The 17,701-nt window shown below is 37.1% G+C and overlaps 1 protein-coding gene across 1 annotated transcript in view; it reads left to right on the top strand.

Annotated features, from left to right (window-relative positions):
• Positions 1–17,701, top strand: part of cd109 (CD109 molecule) — a 127,280-nt gene that overhangs the window by 65,595 nt on the left and 43,984 nt on the right. The window contains exons 12-17 of the mRNA XM_039748031.1: positions 2,675–2,776; positions 5,189–5,251; positions 6,413–6,589; positions 9,544–9,696; positions 11,752–11,835; positions 13,389–13,455. Of these exons, the coding sequence (XP_039603965.1) occupies positions 2,675–2,776; positions 5,189–5,251; positions 6,413–6,589; positions 9,544–9,696; positions 11,752–11,835; positions 13,389–13,455 (646 nt within the window). The remainder of the gene's footprint in view (positions 1–2,674; positions 2,777–5,188; positions 5,252–6,412; positions 6,590–9,543; positions 9,697–11,751; positions 11,836–13,388; positions 13,456–17,701) is intronic.

Below are 17,701 nucleotides of genomic sequence, written 5' to 3' on the forward strand. Positions count from 1 at the left end.
AAAAGGCCATTTTGGCCTGAATATACTGTAGGTGGCTAGGTGATGCAGCAGATAACTCTCCTGCTTCATGAGTCGAGTTTCTTGGGTTTGAATCCTGCACCTGGATGTTTCTCCATGTGGACTTTGCATGGTCTCCCTGTGTCTTTGTCGGTTTTATTCTGGCTACACTGTGTACATCCCCAGAGAAGGGCCAGGTTAGGTAACTCAGCTTGAGTGAATGTGGGTGAGTGCATAAATTGGCCCAGTTTCAGGCCTTGTGTCCAATGCTTTTACAATATACTAATGAGACAAAAATATTATACTTGGTCATTTATTTATTGAGGAAAATGATCGAATATTACATATTTGTGAGTGGCAAAAGTATGTGAACCTCTAGGATTAGCAAATAGTTTGAAGGTGAAATTAGAGTCAGGCGTTTTCAATCAATGGGATGACAATCAGGTGTGAGTGGGCACCCTGTGTTATTTAAAGAACAGAGATCTATCAAAGTCTGCTCTTCACAACACGTTTGTGGAAGTGTATCATGGCATTTACAAAGGAGATTTCTGAGGACCTCAGAAAAAGAGTTGTTGATGCTCATCAGGCTGGAAAAGGTTACAAAACCATCTCTAAAGTGTTTGGACTCCATCAGTCCACAGTCAGACAGATTGTGTACAAATGGAAGAAATTCAAGACCATTGTTACCCTCCCCAGGAGTGGTCGACCAACAAAGATCACTCCAAGAGCAAGGCGTGTAATAGTCGGCGAGGTCACAAAGGACCCCAGGGTAACTTCTAAGCAACTGAAGGCCTCTCTCACATTGGCTAATGTTCATGTTCATGAGTCCACCATCAGGAGAACACTGAACAACAATGTTGTGCATGGCAGGGTTGCAAGGAGAAAGCCACTGCTCTCCAAAAAAAACATTGCTGCTCGTCTGCAGTTTGCTAAATATCACGTGAACAAACCAGAAGGCTGTTGGAAGAATGTTTTGTGGACGGATGAGACCAAAATAGAACTTATTGGTTTGAATGAAAAGTGTTGTGTTTGGAGAAAGGAAAACACTGCATTCCAGCATAAGAACCTTATCCTTTTTGTGAAACATGGTGGTGGCAGTATCATAGTTTGGGCCTGTTTTGCTGCATCTGGGCCAGGACGGCTTGCCTTCATTGATGGAACAATGAATTCTGAATTATATCAGAGAATTCTAAAGGAAAATGTCAAGAGAAGGTGGATCATGCAGCAAGACAACGACCCTAAGCACACAAGTTGTTCTACCAAAGAAGAATAAAGTTAATGTTTTGGAATGGCCAAGTCAAAGTCCTGAGCTTAATCCAATCGAAATGTTGTGGAAGGACCTGAAGCGAGCAGTTAATGTGAGGAAACCCACCAACATCCCAGAAATGAAGCTGTTCTGTACGGCGGAATGGGCTAATTCCATGCCGGTGTGCAGGAATGATCAAAAGTTACCTTAAACGTTTAGTTGCAGTTATTGCTGCAAAGGGGGGTCACACCAGATACTGAAAGCAAAGGTTCACATACTTTTGCCACTCTCAAATATGTAATATTTGATAATTTTCCTTAATAACTAAATGACCAAGTATAATATTTGTGTCTGATTTGTTTAACTGTTTTCTCTTTATCTACTTTTAGGACTTGAGTGAAAATCTGATGATGTTTTAGGTCATATTTATGCAGAAATATAGAAAATTGTAAAGGGTTCACAAACTTTCAAGCACAACTGTAGCTAGATTAAAGGGGTTTGAGAATTTTCTGTTGAAAGTAAAAGTTGACAATTATTTAAAACTTTATATTATTTTATGTTTAAATTCTATCAGAACAGCACATTTATAAGCCAAAATATTTTGTTTCTTCATGTGGATGATCACCACACTGATATTTGGAACTGAATGAAGTAACTGTAGCAGGAAAATGATTCTGCTGAAATGTTGGTTTGGGAGTCTTCATTTTTCTTTATACAAAACCTATGTATAGGTATATTTTTAACTTGGGAGTAAATACATTTTAAATTTACCGTTATAATAATGACGCTTATAGTTATGAAAACTGTGGTGGGTTGGCACCCTGCCCGGGATTGGTTCCTGCCTTGTGCCATGTGTTGGCTGGGATTGGCTCCAACGGACCCCCATGGCCCTGTGTTTGGATTCAGCGGGTTGGAAAATGGATGGATGGATAGTTATGAAAAATTGTCCTTAAGTAAGATGTACTTTATTAAAAAATAAAGTTGATGAGAAATTGCTAAAAATTGATTGAGCAAGTAGTACTTACTTGTATTGCTTTTGCTTGAAAGCAAACTAAGAGCAGCTGACAAAAGTGTTTCTTGAACGCAGATGTCTGTGAGTAGTTTACAAACTGAAATTAGGTTAACACAATTAATATTTACAATAATGCATGTGGCACCAACTTTCTGTATATATTCAAATATATAAACAACAGCAAAATGTCATAGTCGGTAGTATGAGTGAAACTAATGACATATGAAAATGACAAAAGTATTTTGTAGTAATAGAAATAACAAATGAATAAGAGGCATCTTTTGTTTTTTAAAAGTTAATTTCAGCCTTTGAGTTTTTCTTAAAATCCATTTTAGTGTCATTAATTACATGTGCAGTGTCTTTTCAGCCTGAATGGATGTGTGCGGAGTTTCACAGCAGCTTGATGTTCTCTCTTGCAGGCTATTTTCAGTGGTGCTGAACAGACGCTCAATGTTTTCAATGTGCTTAACTCTCCTAGTCAGTCTTATCTTAAACTTCACGTAGGAAGCTTGCATATTAAGGTAACTGCTTTTTGTTCATTTAACTAAGCTGAAAGCAATGGTAAAATACTTCAGTTTTGTATTTAGAAATTATCTGGAAATTTATAGTTTGGCTAATTTTTTTTTTTTTGGTGTGTATAAAAACTCTTTTGATGTGATGGTTCACTTTTGCATTTGAAAAGGTTTTATTCTTCATTCATGTAACTGTTACTATATGTTCAATAATTTAGGATATTTAGAAGAAGAATTCTAGAAATGTCAAAAGGTTAATGTATCTCACTCAAAGTGCTTGAATACATAGTAGATAGTGCCATGCAATAAAGTCCTGAGATGAAGCAACACTTCAATTTGTATTTAAATAATGGAAAAAATACTAGTGGGTACCTATTAAAAAGACTCAAATGGGGTCTCAGCGTTGCAAATAAAGAAAGAGAATTCTTGTATCGAATTCTTAGGCATATGGCTATGTTATGCAAATTGCAACCTGTTTAAGCAAAAGAAGATTAAGAGGTGACATGATTGAAGTGTTCAAAATTATGAAGGGAATTAGTACAGTGGATCGAGACTTGTATTTTAAAATGAGTTCATCAAGAACACGGGGACACAGTTGGAAACTTGTTAAGGGTAAATTTCGCACAAACATTAGGAAGTTTTTCTTTCCGTAAAGAACGATAGACACTTGGAGTAAGCTGTCAAGTAGTGTGGTAGACAGTAAGATGTTAGGGATTTTCAAAACTCGACTTGATGTTTTTTTGGATAGGACTGGCGAGCTTTATTGGACTGAATGGCCTGTTCTCATCTAGAGTGTTCTAATGTTCTAATGAAAGATTAGGCAAGTATGTACTTATTAATAACAGTGACTGAGAGAAGATGAATTGGATAGAAAGAATCAATTTACATGTACTCATTTTGTAGAAACTATGGCTAGTCACAAACAAAGAAAAACTTACCCAGTTCAAATAAGAAAAATATTGTTGATTTATTCTTACATAATTCTGGTTACTTAGCATTCATATCTCTGTTTGTTAATACAGTTTAATTTAATTTTCAAGAAATAGATAATAATGATGATTAAAAATTAGTCTTTAGGATCAACAAATATATAAAGCTTGCATAAAAGAGATACCCAAGTTTTCTAACAGGGTGGATTTTCTTCTACATTAACCATGTATGCCTAATTATAATTTGTGAATAAAAGTTACTTCTAAGTTTTGATTAAAAATATAATTCACATCCCTAGTAGCAGTAGTTTAAGAAAAAGGAATTGTATTCTCTCTGACTACAAAATATTTGCAATAAACCAATTAATGTGATGGTAGTAACAAAGCATATAGCAATCAGAATGTTATTTTAACATTCATATCAAATGAGTTATTCATAAGGTAATGCATGATATAAATTACTGGCCTTATGTCACAAATGACTTCTCTAGCTAGCACTGGTTCCAAAAGATCAAAATGTCACAAAGACAACTGAGCCCAGGCGACTAGTCCAGTATTGTACTACAAAGCCTTCATAGTCTCCACATTGGGGTATTTTTGGTTCTGGAGGTTAGTCCCTTTGGACTGCAACATTGATAAAGGTCAGATAAAAGGCCAAATCTATAAATATTAATAATGGCAATAATAGAAAATGTATTCACATCTATTATACATAAAATGCATCACAAGGTACTTTATAACCTATAAAATCACTAAAGCAAAACCAAAAATGAATAAAATAAAATATCAACATGACAGAATAGGCAAGTATAATAAAATAGCAAAAATAGCAAAACTATTGTAGATAAGAAAAATAAAATCAAGGAAGTTTTAAAAATCAAACTAGATACTGCTTAACAGTAGGAAAGCCCCTTGCTGCTGTGACAAGATATATTAGACAATCTAGAAGTGCAGAAGATGAAAGTGAACTGTTCTGCGCATTTCCAGTTAACTTTGGGAGTTACTAAATGAGTTTCACATCTAGAGTGGAAATCCCTTTTTGGCTGATATTTTGATTAGAAATACATATACATTCTAGGGCTAAGCCATTTACAGCCTTATAAACCCATTAAAGAACCTTGAAATTAACAAAAAGTGTCTCAAAAACAGGGATGATGTGCACTGCTTTATTTGACTTTGTTAACATTTTCCAGTTTTGTATGGATTTATTACCAGATATTCTAAATTTATGTAAGAGAGACCAGTAAACAGATTATCACTAAAAGTATTTGTTTTAAAAATGAGAGGATGTATCAGCTTTTCTTAGTCTTCTAATGATTTTAACAGTCTGGGCTTTGCTATATTTTGTAAATGATAAATTGCAGTCTTAGAAACATCATTCAAAAATGCCATGAAGTTCTTTTTTTTATAGATTTATAATGTATAAATAAGCATACTGAGACCTGGAAGACTCCACATACAAAGCAATTTCTGGCCTCTTTTTCCTCCATAGGTTGGAACATCTTTTCTCCTAACTGTTCACAGCAATTTTATGATACCTAAACTGAGATATTTGGTAAGATACAACTCTTACTTATTTTTTGTTATTGTGATAGTTTGCTTACATTTATAAAATAAAGTGGCAAATTTTCCTTCAAAAGTATAACTTTAAAGATTTACAAGCTTAAAAATAGTTTTAGGTATTTAGGCTGATAGCAATGTGAATTTTAAGAGATCTTTTCAATCTAGAAAAAGAAAGCAAAAAGAAGTATAAGCAGATCAAACAGATACATGACAGGACACTTTCTTCAAATGCATTCTTTTAACTTTACTGGAGTGCACTCTGAAATATATAAATGGTATGAGGTATAAATTTAATCCATGTAGTTAAAAATGATTGAGCTGACCCCACTGCTAATCCATTGCACTGTGTCTGGTGTTTTCTCCATATTGTCAATAGCCTACATAGTTCAAGGAGTGTTTGTTCTGTATAGAATATCATAAACAAACTTATGAGCAGTGGTTAAATTGGCAGCTTTATGGTACTGATGAAGTACAGTATCACGGGTGGACCCCACCAAAGAGAAAATGTTGATATCGGAGCAGTCTGTACTGGATGTCCTGCTGGGTTGAGTTATGCAGCAGTTCTGCAGTAGATGAAAAACTGTGTGTGAATTAAAAACAAAATCAAAAACATCCTCAAAAACAAAGACAAAAATATTCCTTTAGATTTCACATCAAATATGCTTAAGACATGGAACACCTCAATGTCTTCTAAAAACGGATATACCATAGATCCCGGAATACAAGCCGACCCGGTATAATAGCAATACACTGAAAATAACTCTTAGAAAAAATAGAGAGGTCTGAAAAATTTAATTTATGACGGTTTAAATGTCCCTAAATGGTGCCTGGTAAATTGCTAATGTCAAGGAGATATTGTATCATCTTAGTTTGTCCCCTGGTTATAGTCCTTTGCCAAAGATCATGCATTCGAGTGGCATCCTCAGCATTTTTGAAGAAGGCCACCCTTGCTCCATCAACAAAAGCCAGATCAGGACAGAAATGGGCTATCGATACTCAAGGTCAATTAAGATACTTTTTCATTTTGCTGTAAATTTGTGTACTAATTTAAACTCAAATGCTGTCACAAGTAACAGGCACCTGCCACATCAGCAAGGTAAGAGTTTTTGAAATGTTACACATTTTACCAAACTAATTCATGTTTATTTGACAGGTTATTTCAAAAGGAAATACCATCTTAGCTGCCCAAAGCTCGGAGTCTTCTTTTTTTCTCACAGCCACTTACTCTTGGGCTCCTGTTGCCAGTGTGCTTGTGTATTATGTCAGAGATGATGGAGAAGTTGTCAGTGACCAAGTACAAATATCTATTACAGATATCTTCCAAAATAAGGTATGTTTAGGTTGAAATGGTTAAATGACAGAGTGGGTGTACGTTATGGTGGAACTGCATCATCACAGAGTTCCAAGTCGTCATTAAAATGTAGATATGATTTAGTATTTTGTTTTTTATTTGTCAGTTTTACTACCAGCAATTATTAATAATAAAAAGTGTTTGAGACTAAATAAACAGTTAAATTTCATATGCAAAATTATCAACATTAGATTTCAAGTATAACAATGCAATTTTTACAATTCCTTTTTGGTGTTCTTGGTGTTCCTGTTTAATAGGACAGCAATATTGTACGTCTTCTTCCTATTGCAAAGAGTTTTGTATAGGAAATATATAAATAACGTTCTAACCATCATGTAAAACACTTAGGAAATGATGGTTAAAATCTTGTAATTAGACTGCTCAATAAAGTTATTTAATTACTAATGAAACACATGGACCTCTAGTCCTAAAATAAATGCAAATAAAAATGAAGTAAATGTTTTCTAAATAATCACTTCGTACAGTTTCTCTAGAAATCATAATCTATTTTATTACAACTGCTGACTTATCTAGAGGAAGCAGAACATTTCTGTTTTGGCAACAAATGTTTTGATTTTCAACTTTAAAAAATATAGCTTGACCTTGCTAATGTAACTTTGGTCTTCAAATAAACATTGATGTAAAGATGTAAAAACAATGCTGTCATACTGTTGGACGTCTCAACTATTTGTTACAATGTTTTGATTGCCGCTACTCATTTCTGTCTCTGCATCCTGCTTGTTGCCTTGCATGCCTATGAACCATTGTGTTTGTCTGCTGCACAGTTGCTCTATATTCAGATTTATTTCTTCTTTGTCAATGTGGTTCAGCAGCATGCCTTATTCCTTCTTGTCCATCGTCACTTGATCACCTTCTGTGATTTGCTTGATGCTCAGCAGATGTCGCTGATCTTGTTTTTCTTTCTGCCATTATATAACTTGTTTTTTTGGCCACTTTGCCATAGACACACAACCACAGGTCACTTTGCCTTTCATTATTTACGTGTAGGAAAACATCTATGTTTGATGATCAATAAGCACAATACTTACGCTTGATTGTTAATTCTGAACATATGTGTATCATGTCTTGGGGGATTATGAATAGATAGGTTTGAGAAGACCATGCTTTTATTAGGGTAAATGTTTCTGGCCACAAGATTGCTGTGACCTAAAATGTTTGTATTTCCAGAACACACCAGGCTATATTCAGGATTACTTCTTGCTTGTCTGTATATTTCAGTGTCATTTCTGTTTATTCATTCTCGATCTTCTTCACTTAATTGACTTCTCAGCAGATGTTTCTACTCTTTGTTTTCTTTCTGCCTTTATGGTGGATATCATTTTGTTTCTTGATTACTTTGCCATAAACACAACCAAAAGGCAATGGCAACCAGGTTGCCATTACCTAATTTCTTTTACTTGTTTCAGTTTGTTGTCCTTGCATTCTATAAAATGCACCTGATGCTCAGCAGATGTTGCTTCTCTTGTTCTTTTGTTTATTATGGATTCCAAGAACATATCTTGTCATAACTTTTAGACAAAGTCTAAAACAGGCAGGCAGATGTTAGCATTTTATATATAGATATCTTTAATACAGAAATGTTTCCTTGGATTTTTATATGGTCAAATTGCATATTGCTAACTTGACATAAAAATACATGGTACATATAAGAAATACTTTCAACCCAAGATATATATTTCTATTTTTTGCATTGCTGTGTTAAAATACTGTGTAGCACCTGTGATTGGGCCATAAATAACATTGCGTTGGATGTTATGCTGTAGCTACCAGCATGCAGTGCCCCCTAGTGGACTGATAAAAACATCAACACAACATGTGTTTTGTGTCGCCTGTTTCTGGTTGTTGGTTATACAGTACAGTAGGAAGTTAATACTATATGAAACTTATTCTTGCAGCTACTATTCACCTATAGATGTCACAAGTCAGTTTTTGTTTGGTATATTTAATGGGTACATACAACAAATAGCAAAGGGAGTTTTAGTACTGGTATACCACAAATACATCTCAGTTAAAAATGTATTGGCATAAAATAACTTTCTAAAGTATGAGCAAGAAAAAGAAATATGTACAGTAGATTAAAAATGCTTCATATTTCTTGCTTAAAGCTGTAAAAAATGTAAATATTACTTTTTGACATTGTAACAAAAGCCCAGACCATATACAGACACCACGACTTCATCACACAACACTCCTTTATTTTCCTTTCCTTTATTTTCCTTTTCCGTGCACCAATCACCACAGTACTCAGTCCCTTCTTCCACGTTCCTAGCTGGCTCCACTCCTCTAAGCTCTGTCCTCTGCCACCCGACTCCGGCTTGCTGAGTTGTGGCAGCTGTCTGCTTTTATAGAGCACCCGGAAGTGCTCCAGCTGTTCCATGATCAGCTTCTGGCTGCACTTCTAGATGAGATGGCAGCCTTGCACAGGAGGGCTCAGCCGTTCTCCACACGCCCCCTGGCAGAGTCCATGAGCCACAGCAGGGCTGAGCTTCCCTTCTCCGTGGCAGTGTAGCAGACCAGGAGGGCTGTCCTCCATCGTCCCAGCCGGGTAAGCATCCCAGCTGCCCATTACAACATGTCCCCATCTTCCATTCTTTAGCCATAAGAACACTGTACTTAACATGTAGCATGAGCATTCACTTCTGGATTTCTGCAAAGCTGTCCTTATACATTAGCCCAACAGGGTGAATGGTAGAATACTGAAAGAATATTCTTGATGATTTAATTCTGCAGGAGTGAAGATATTGCTATTAAATAATATCTAATATTTTAACAAATATCTCATAGTTAAGAGGATAAATATTTGTTTTAGAAACCCATTTTATAATGAATTTCTGCCTTTTTTTCATATTTACAATATTTTACCAATTTTAACCATTTTTGTTCTTGTGCTGCCTTTCTCTGTATTTAATCAGGTTAACCTTTCATGGAGCAACAAACAGGTCCAGCCATCTAATGCAGTTTCACTTCAAGTCAAAGTTACTGAGCCTAATTCTTTGGTTGGGATTTTAGTTGTTGATAAAAGTGCAAAATTACTTGGGGATGCAAATGAACTCTCTGAAGACATGGTAAGTGTTCATTCCCAAGTATTATATATACATTAGAAAATATAAAGAGATTGTTAATGTTAAGTTTCTAATTGTGAATTTTAGATTATAGGAGGTTGTTTGATGTGTCTGGCATGACCAGGGATTTGACATTTCTACACGTTATGAAAGTGTCAGCTTTTTCTTTTATTTCGATTTAATGTTTAGAATTGCAGCTTTTAATGAAATATCGGACAGGTATAACTTAGAAATGTAGCTGAAGACATTAATATACTACTGAACTTTGTGTTCTTCTTGTTCATAAAGTCTTATATATCAACTAATATTCCTCCCCCACACTATGCGACTCTTCAATTCCACCCGGGGGGGTAAATGTTAATATTATACAAAGTTATTGGCTGTCTGTTATACCTTGATTTTTATCGCTCTTTAATTTAATATTGTTCTTTATCAGCATGCTGCTGCTGGAGTATGTGAATTTCCCCTTGGGATTAATAAAGTATCTATCTATCTATCTATCTATCTATCTATCTATCTATCTATCTATCTATCTATCTATCTATCTATCTATCTATCTATCTATCTATCTATCTATCTATCTAATTGATATTTACAGTCCAGATTCAGCTCAGGGCCCATTAGCCCAGCTCTGAATGCGTTACTCAGTGCTTATTAACAAAAGCTCTTTCAAAAACACTCTGCTCAAGCCCCTTTTCCCATTTAAAGAGTGAGAGAAAACTGGTAGGATGATTGGATCTATACAGTATTGGCACCCTTTCACTTATAAAAACAAACATTTTTATTTAATTCAATGGATCTACTTCTACAGTCCTAAACACTTAACTTCTAGTATTAATTTTTTGAGCAATGCATTCCTGATTAAGATGGTCGGTGACCGGCCTGTGTTAGATATATACAGGAGGTAGCCACAGAAGTGCAGTATACAGTATGTATATATTATAAACAATATATTTCAATTTCTAATCCAGTTTCTTTAAAATTTACTAATAATATACTGTAACTACCTGTTTACACTGCATAATCAATTTTATTATATAACACTCATTGTAGGAAACCTCAAAGTTGACTGTAAGAAGTAAATACTTTATCAAGTGCTGTGGAAGACAGTCACTTCTTTATTATTTGGCCAGTGCTCCACCAAAACATATCCCTCTATTATGAAAAAATATCTTGGAAGGCTTGGAAGGAGATGATACATGACTTTCTCAGAGACACTTTAACGCTCGCGAGACAAGGCAGTGAGACAAAAGGACAGCTGTTTTACAGGCTTTTAAATGATTGATGAGCACCGTGACAAGCAGAACACACAGCTAGACAGCAGCAGCAAGCCAGCAGCTGATCCGACTGCTTCTCCTTAGCGTGTGTTCAGCCCCCACTTCACAACACGAGTGGCTGGCACATAGCGTGTCTGGGGGGGCGGGGAGGATTTGGGCAAGCGAAGCAAGCAGAGGGCAAAGCCCCCTAGTTTATTACAAAAATGACTTTAAAACCAACTTATGAGCATTTTAAAACACAACTGTACCATCTCAGGCCACAAGTAGCTAGGTTAACAGAATGTCAGGCCAGCTATGCTCTATATTTAATAATGCATCCGACACATAAATGGGCTCTTGTGAGGAAAGGGGAAAATAAATTTTAGATTTAAGATTGAACCCATTATATGCTGAATTATGGTGTTGACAGTGCCGTTCATATTTAAGTCTCAAGTTTTACTGCATGAACATGGGAGTCCCCAAGCTGACAGAAGGTTGTGAATGCCAGGCTCAAATGGGCCATCTTTCTATATGAACAAGTTAAAACTGAGTTTCTCTATCTATTGTCTGTTAGTCATGTTTTTTTTTCTAATATTGAAACATTTTATGCAATCAAAGTTAGACATAATAAGTAATGAATAACAAAGTAGTTTATATTTTTAGATTTATTGGTTGTTTACTAATGCATTTGACACTTTTCTTGTTTCTTATTCCCTTCTTCATAAGGAAATAGGATTTCACTGTAGATCATTATATTAATGAGTTATATCTGCATTTGTTTTTGTTTTTCAATCTGTATCAGGTTGCCAAAGATCTGGCTCTATATGGTACAAACAATCAAAACAGTAATTTCCAAGAAAATGACAGATCTTTCTCTGTATTTGAGGTAATATTTTAGAATATCAATATTATTATTCATAGTGAGAACCTGAAATATGTTTCATTATGGCCTAAAGTTTCTTTAGAAAAGAGATGTCAGAAACTGGAGTGTTATAATGAGAGCCTGGATTTCTTTAAGTAATTACCAGTACTTTGAGTTCTTCTTGGAAAAAGGGCAAAATGAAAATGTGTCTCTGATTTTTAATATGAACTTGGGAAATTATTTGACCATTACTTGACCTTTTGAAAATATTTGTCTTTAGAAATATACATGCACCTATTTTAGAGCTGTGGGAATTCAGAGTTCAGATTCTGGCAGGATTAGAAGTAAACTCTGAAAATGGTGCCAGACAAGGAATTTACAGGGCATCCATATACAGACTTATATTCAGTTATCGTAACCTACAGTGGTGTGAAAAACAAAATGAAGACTTTGGAGTGGCCTAGTCAAAGTCCTGACCTGAATCCAATTGAGATGCTATGGCATGACCTTAAAAAGGCTGTTCATGCTAGAAAACCCTCAAATAAAGCTGAATTACAACAATTCTGCAAATATGAGTGGGCCAAAATCCCTCCAGAGCGCTGTAAAAGACTCATTGCAAGTTATCGCAAATGCTTGATTGCAGTTATTGCTGCTAAGGGTGGCCCAACCAGTTATTAGGTTCAGGGGGCAATTACTTTTTCACACAGGGCCATGTAGGTTTGGATTTTTTTCTCCCTAAATAATAAAAACCATCATTTAAAAACTGCATTTTGTGTTTACTTGTGTTATATTTGACTAATGGTTAAATGTGTTTGATGATCAGAAACATTTTGTGTGACAAACATGCAAAAGAATAAGAAATCAGGAAGGGGGCAAATACTTTTTCACACCACTGTACATATTTTTTCTTATTTTGGAGAAAAACAATGAGGATAGTAGAAGAAAGTACAAAGTCCATATAGAAGGTTACCAGAACAGAATTCATTTTTTCTCCTGGAGCTATGAGGCCGCAGTGCTAACCACTGCACCCTTGTTCTTTCTCCTCTCATGGTTCTTCACCTCAATTAAAAACAAATGCAAAAAAACACAAGTAAAGTACAGATATCAAGGTTCAAAACATTAATGCAGTTTCATGGTTAACACTGCTTCTTTACAGATCTAGCCTCTTTGGCTTGAATATTGTGCCCTGTTACAATTTCATTCTCTCCATGTCTGTGTACTCCTGAATTATCACAAAATCCCAGTGAGTGTTCATGTTAGGTTGATGGCTGATTCTAAACGGACTGTGAGTAAACTCTCTGATGGGCTGACTACCTGTCCATGGTAGGTTCCTGCCTTATGCTAGACTCAGTCCTCCCACAGTCTTGAATTGGGTTTGCAAGTCTGACCATGTATATAAAGGATGTATTTTTAGGTAAAAAAAGTGTATTTTGTTATACAGTATATTCTTACCTTTAAATATAACTCTTGTCTGAAATACCCTTAATTTCAAACCAAAGTACCATTGTGTAATGTTTTGGGGCAGACTGTAAAAGGCAGCACAAGTTCTTTTAGAGATACTGTACTTTTATTTTTAGACATCGAACCTAAAGGTGATGACTGATGCCATGCTGCCACCTGATGTGATTACATTTACAGGCATATGTAAGTGAAATCTCTTATACAGTTTAATTTATTATTTTGTATGGTGGTATTGGCATTCGCTTTTGGGACAGTATAGTGAAAATGCTAATTTTTGCTGTATACACAAACAATTAGATTGATTTGAGATTAAAAGATTCATATGGGCCAAAAAGCACAGTGTGTTCTTGATTATTGCACGGGACTTTTGTGCCTGAGAAATTAAAGAAAGCAGTTTAGATGCTGAAATTTAAAAATTAAGGAAGAGTATGAATGATACAAGTACAAATCAGAAAGAATTGGGGCACTTTTGTGATTCCTGTATACTCTGTGGAGAAAACAAAAATAAAAATGTGGTACAAGCGATAAGTATTTTCAGACGGGAGTCCAAGATCAGACTGAAGTGATTTGAGTAGTAGGTGCTTTATATAGGATCCGGGCAGGAAGATGCAGGTTGAGGAGGGCGTATGATGGAATCACATCAGAGGTGGAACAAGTGTTTGTCTTCTGTCCTGCAGAGGAAGGAGAAGAAAGAGCATTAGGCAACCCCGATCCAGAGGAGAATTCCCATTAAAAGAGTCCTTCAGTAGTCCCTGAACACATATGTGTGACTGAAGAAATATACAATGAGATTCTTTATGGCAAAGCAATATAGACTATCTTGTAAAACAATCTATTTCTAAGTGTCACAGCAGACAATTTAAAAAGAAAAATTGCAGTTGATGTAAAGATACACCCTATAATAACTGTTTCTGTTATTACCAAAGTCCTGCACAGTGAAGTAGTGAACATGTCATAAATATTATTTAATGAAAACTTGGACAGCAGAATTATACAAGGCTAGCCTTCAAGATACAAACCTCTCAACAGCACAAAAGGTTAAAGGCCATATTAGGATGTATCACAAATTGTAGAGAGACCAGCCTAACATAATTAATGATTTTAGGACAAAATGATTTTGATAGTGTACATCTTGCCTTCCTTTGTACAAAAAAAGCTGCTTTAATAGTAATTGGTGTGTCCTTCATCTTGCTACAAGCCAAGAAAACACACTTAACAGCTCAACTAAGGTGCTAACGCTGGCCACGTTTGTTTCCTGATTTAAATTAATTTGAGCACGAATCAAGATAAGTAAGCATAGAAAAACAAACCACCAGAGTCACCAGACTATTTTACCACACTTCTTTTAACTTCACCTGTTTTTTGTCTGGTACAAATCTTGTAATTGATATTTAACCCACTTCCTATTGTCCAAATGACCTGAAATTTCACACACTTACTCACTTCCAATGACAATACATGAAGCAATAATCAGTTTCACTAATTGATCAGTTAATCAATGTTAATTAAGCAATGAAATTTTCATGTGAAGAATAGTTCAAGATTTCACCAATAGATGGTGCTAGTAATGGATAGAAATATTAAAGGAAGCGTTAAAATATTTATTACAAAATTATACTAAAACAAGACAAAAAAGTTGAAAATAATATATATATATATATATATATATATATATATATATATGTGGTCCCCGGCCGGGCTGGAGCCCGGCCGGGACGCCCAGGAGGACGTGAGGAGGGCTTGTGCCTCCTCCAGACCGCGAGGGGGCATCCGTCCTGGTTCTATTGGGAGCCACGGGTCGAGGGCATGGAAGCCCTACCCTGTAGGGGCCCGTGGTTACCGCCAGGCGGCGCCCCGATGCCGGTTGATCCCATGCAGTCGCCGGCCGGAGCTGGAGCCCGGCCGGGACGCCTTGGAGGACGAGAGGAGGGCTTGTGCCTCCTCCACACCGCGAGGGGGCGTCCGTCCTGGTTCTGTTGGGGACCACGGGTACAGGGCATGGAAGCCCAGCCCTGTAGGGGCCCGTGGTCACCGCCAGGCGGCGCCCGATGCCGGTTTATCCCGCACGGTCGCGGCTGGGGCTGGAGCCCGGCTGGGACACCTTGGAGGACGTGAGGAGGGCGAGTGCCTCCTCCAGACAGAGTGGGGCGTCCGTCCTGGTTCAGGGGGCCTCGGGTACAGGGCATGGAAGCCCAGCCCTGCAGGGGCCCGTGGCCACCGCCAGGCGGCGCCCCAGTGCCTAATATCCCGGGAGCCCGACACTTCCGCCACACCAGGAAGTGCCGTGGGGAAGACTTTGTGTGGCGCCGGAGAGCTGCCAGGAAGGCAGCCGACACTTCCGCCACGCTGGGGCGTGGCAGGGAACGGATGGCGGAAGCACCTGGGGCTCATCCGGGGCATTATTTAAGGGGCCGCCTCCCTCCAGTCATTGGTGGAAGTCGGGAGGAAGTAGACGGAACTGGAGAGAGAGGACGGGAGGCGGCCAGGAAGGCACAAGAGACTGTGGGCCTGGACTTGGGGAAATCGGTGCAAGAAGGCACTGGGGGTGCACGTGAGCACGAACTGTAAATAATATTGGTGAAAATAAATGGTGTGTGGTGAAACAATGTTGTCCGTCTGTCTGTGCCGGGGCCAGGTTTCACAATATATATATATATATATATATATATATATCTATATATCTCTCATACATCACTCATAAAATAAAAGCGTGGATGCTTTTGCTAAGATTTTAAGAAGTGTTTTTGAATGTTGATTGATGAAAAGCACCCAAGCTTTTATTTTATGAGTGATGTATGAGAGACTTATTTCTTACTTTTTAACTTAAGGTAAGAGTTGTTTTTAAAAATTGTTTTATATAATAATAGAATTTATATATATATATATATACTCAGCAAAAAAGAAACATCCTCTGACTTTCAACTGTTTTTACTTTCAGTAAACTTAATGTGTAAATATTTGTATGAACACTAAAAGAGTCAACACCATAAGACATAAACTAAAAATGTTTCACAATGTGTCCCTGAATGAAGGGAGGCTCAAAATCAAAAGTACCAGTCAGTATCTGGTGTGGCCACCAGCTGCTTGAAGTACTGCAGTGCATCTCCTCCTCATGGACTGGACCAGATTTGTCAGTTCTTGCTGTGAGATGTTACCCCACTCTTCCATCAAGGCACCTGCAAGTTCCTGGACATTTCAGGAGGTAATGGCCCTAGCTCTCACCCTGCGATCCAACAGGTCCCAGACATGCTCAATGGGATTGAGATCCGGGCTCTTCCACTGCGAGGATGATCAGCTGTCCTTCCTGTCTCCCTGTAGCGCTGTCTTAGGTGTCTCACAGTGCGGACATGGCAATTTATTGCCCTAGCCACATCAGCAGTCCTCATGCCTCCCTGCAGCATGCCTAATGCACGTTCACGCAGATGAGCAGGGACCCTGGGCATCTTTCTTTGGGTGTTTTTCACAGTCGGTAGACAAGTCTCTTTAGTGTCCTGCATTTTTAGAACTGTGACCTTAAATGCCTACTTTCTGTAAGCTGTTAAGGTCTTAACGACCATTCCACAGGTGCATGTTAATTAATTGATTATGGTTAATTGAACATGCATGGAAAACATTGTTTAAACCCTTTACAATGAAGATCTGTAAAGTTATTTGGATTTTTAAAACATTATTGTTGAAATACACAGTCCTGGAAAAAGGAACGTTTCTTTTTTTGCTGAGTATATATATTTTACACACAAGTGACAGTATGACCCTCATGCAGAGCTGCCTTTGAAACATAGTCATTACAATAAGACAAGTGGGTCCCTTTGTTTTCTCACTGTCTTTCTTTATTTCAGTTCTCTGTCTCTCTCTCTCACACACACACATACTCTTCTTTCAGTCATTATTCATATATTTGAGATACCACTAGATTGACCTGGCGGATTCTTTTTGTGCTGTGCCTGGAGAATAGTTAGTGGTCTGAAGTAGTGCTTTCACTAAGATCATTGTGACAATGCGGGTTCACTTCATGCTCCCATCTCGCTTCTGGGAGCCCTTGAACACTGCACTGTCTGTAATGTCACCATTGAGAACGGCAGTGAGGCACAACAAAGCAAGGGGATAGTGTAAAAAAGTGCTAAGTGCTTTTATTAAAACCAACAAAACAGTGTCCAAATGAAAGCGCAGTGTCTATCAAAATCTTCAATAAATAAATAATCCATAAAATAGGCGCAGAGTGGATGGTTAAAAAACACAATTGAAAAAAAACAATGAGGTTAAAACAATGGCTGGAAGCAGTCCTTTAAAAACACTTCTTTAGCCTAGCAAATTTACATAACTTTGCCTAATTTAAGAAATGTGCGGTTTAACATTGTTAATTTACCTAGACCAAGTCCTCTACAGATAGATAACACATGTTATTTAAGATTCACATATATATCATTGT

Source organism: Polypterus senegalus, chromosome 3, assembly GCF_016835505.1.
Source record: "Polypterus senegalus isolate Bchr_013 chromosome 3, ASM1683550v1, whole genome shotgun sequence".
Taxonomy (NCBI): domain Eukaryota; kingdom Metazoa; phylum Chordata; class Cladistia; order Polypteriformes; family Polypteridae; genus Polypterus; species Polypterus senegalus.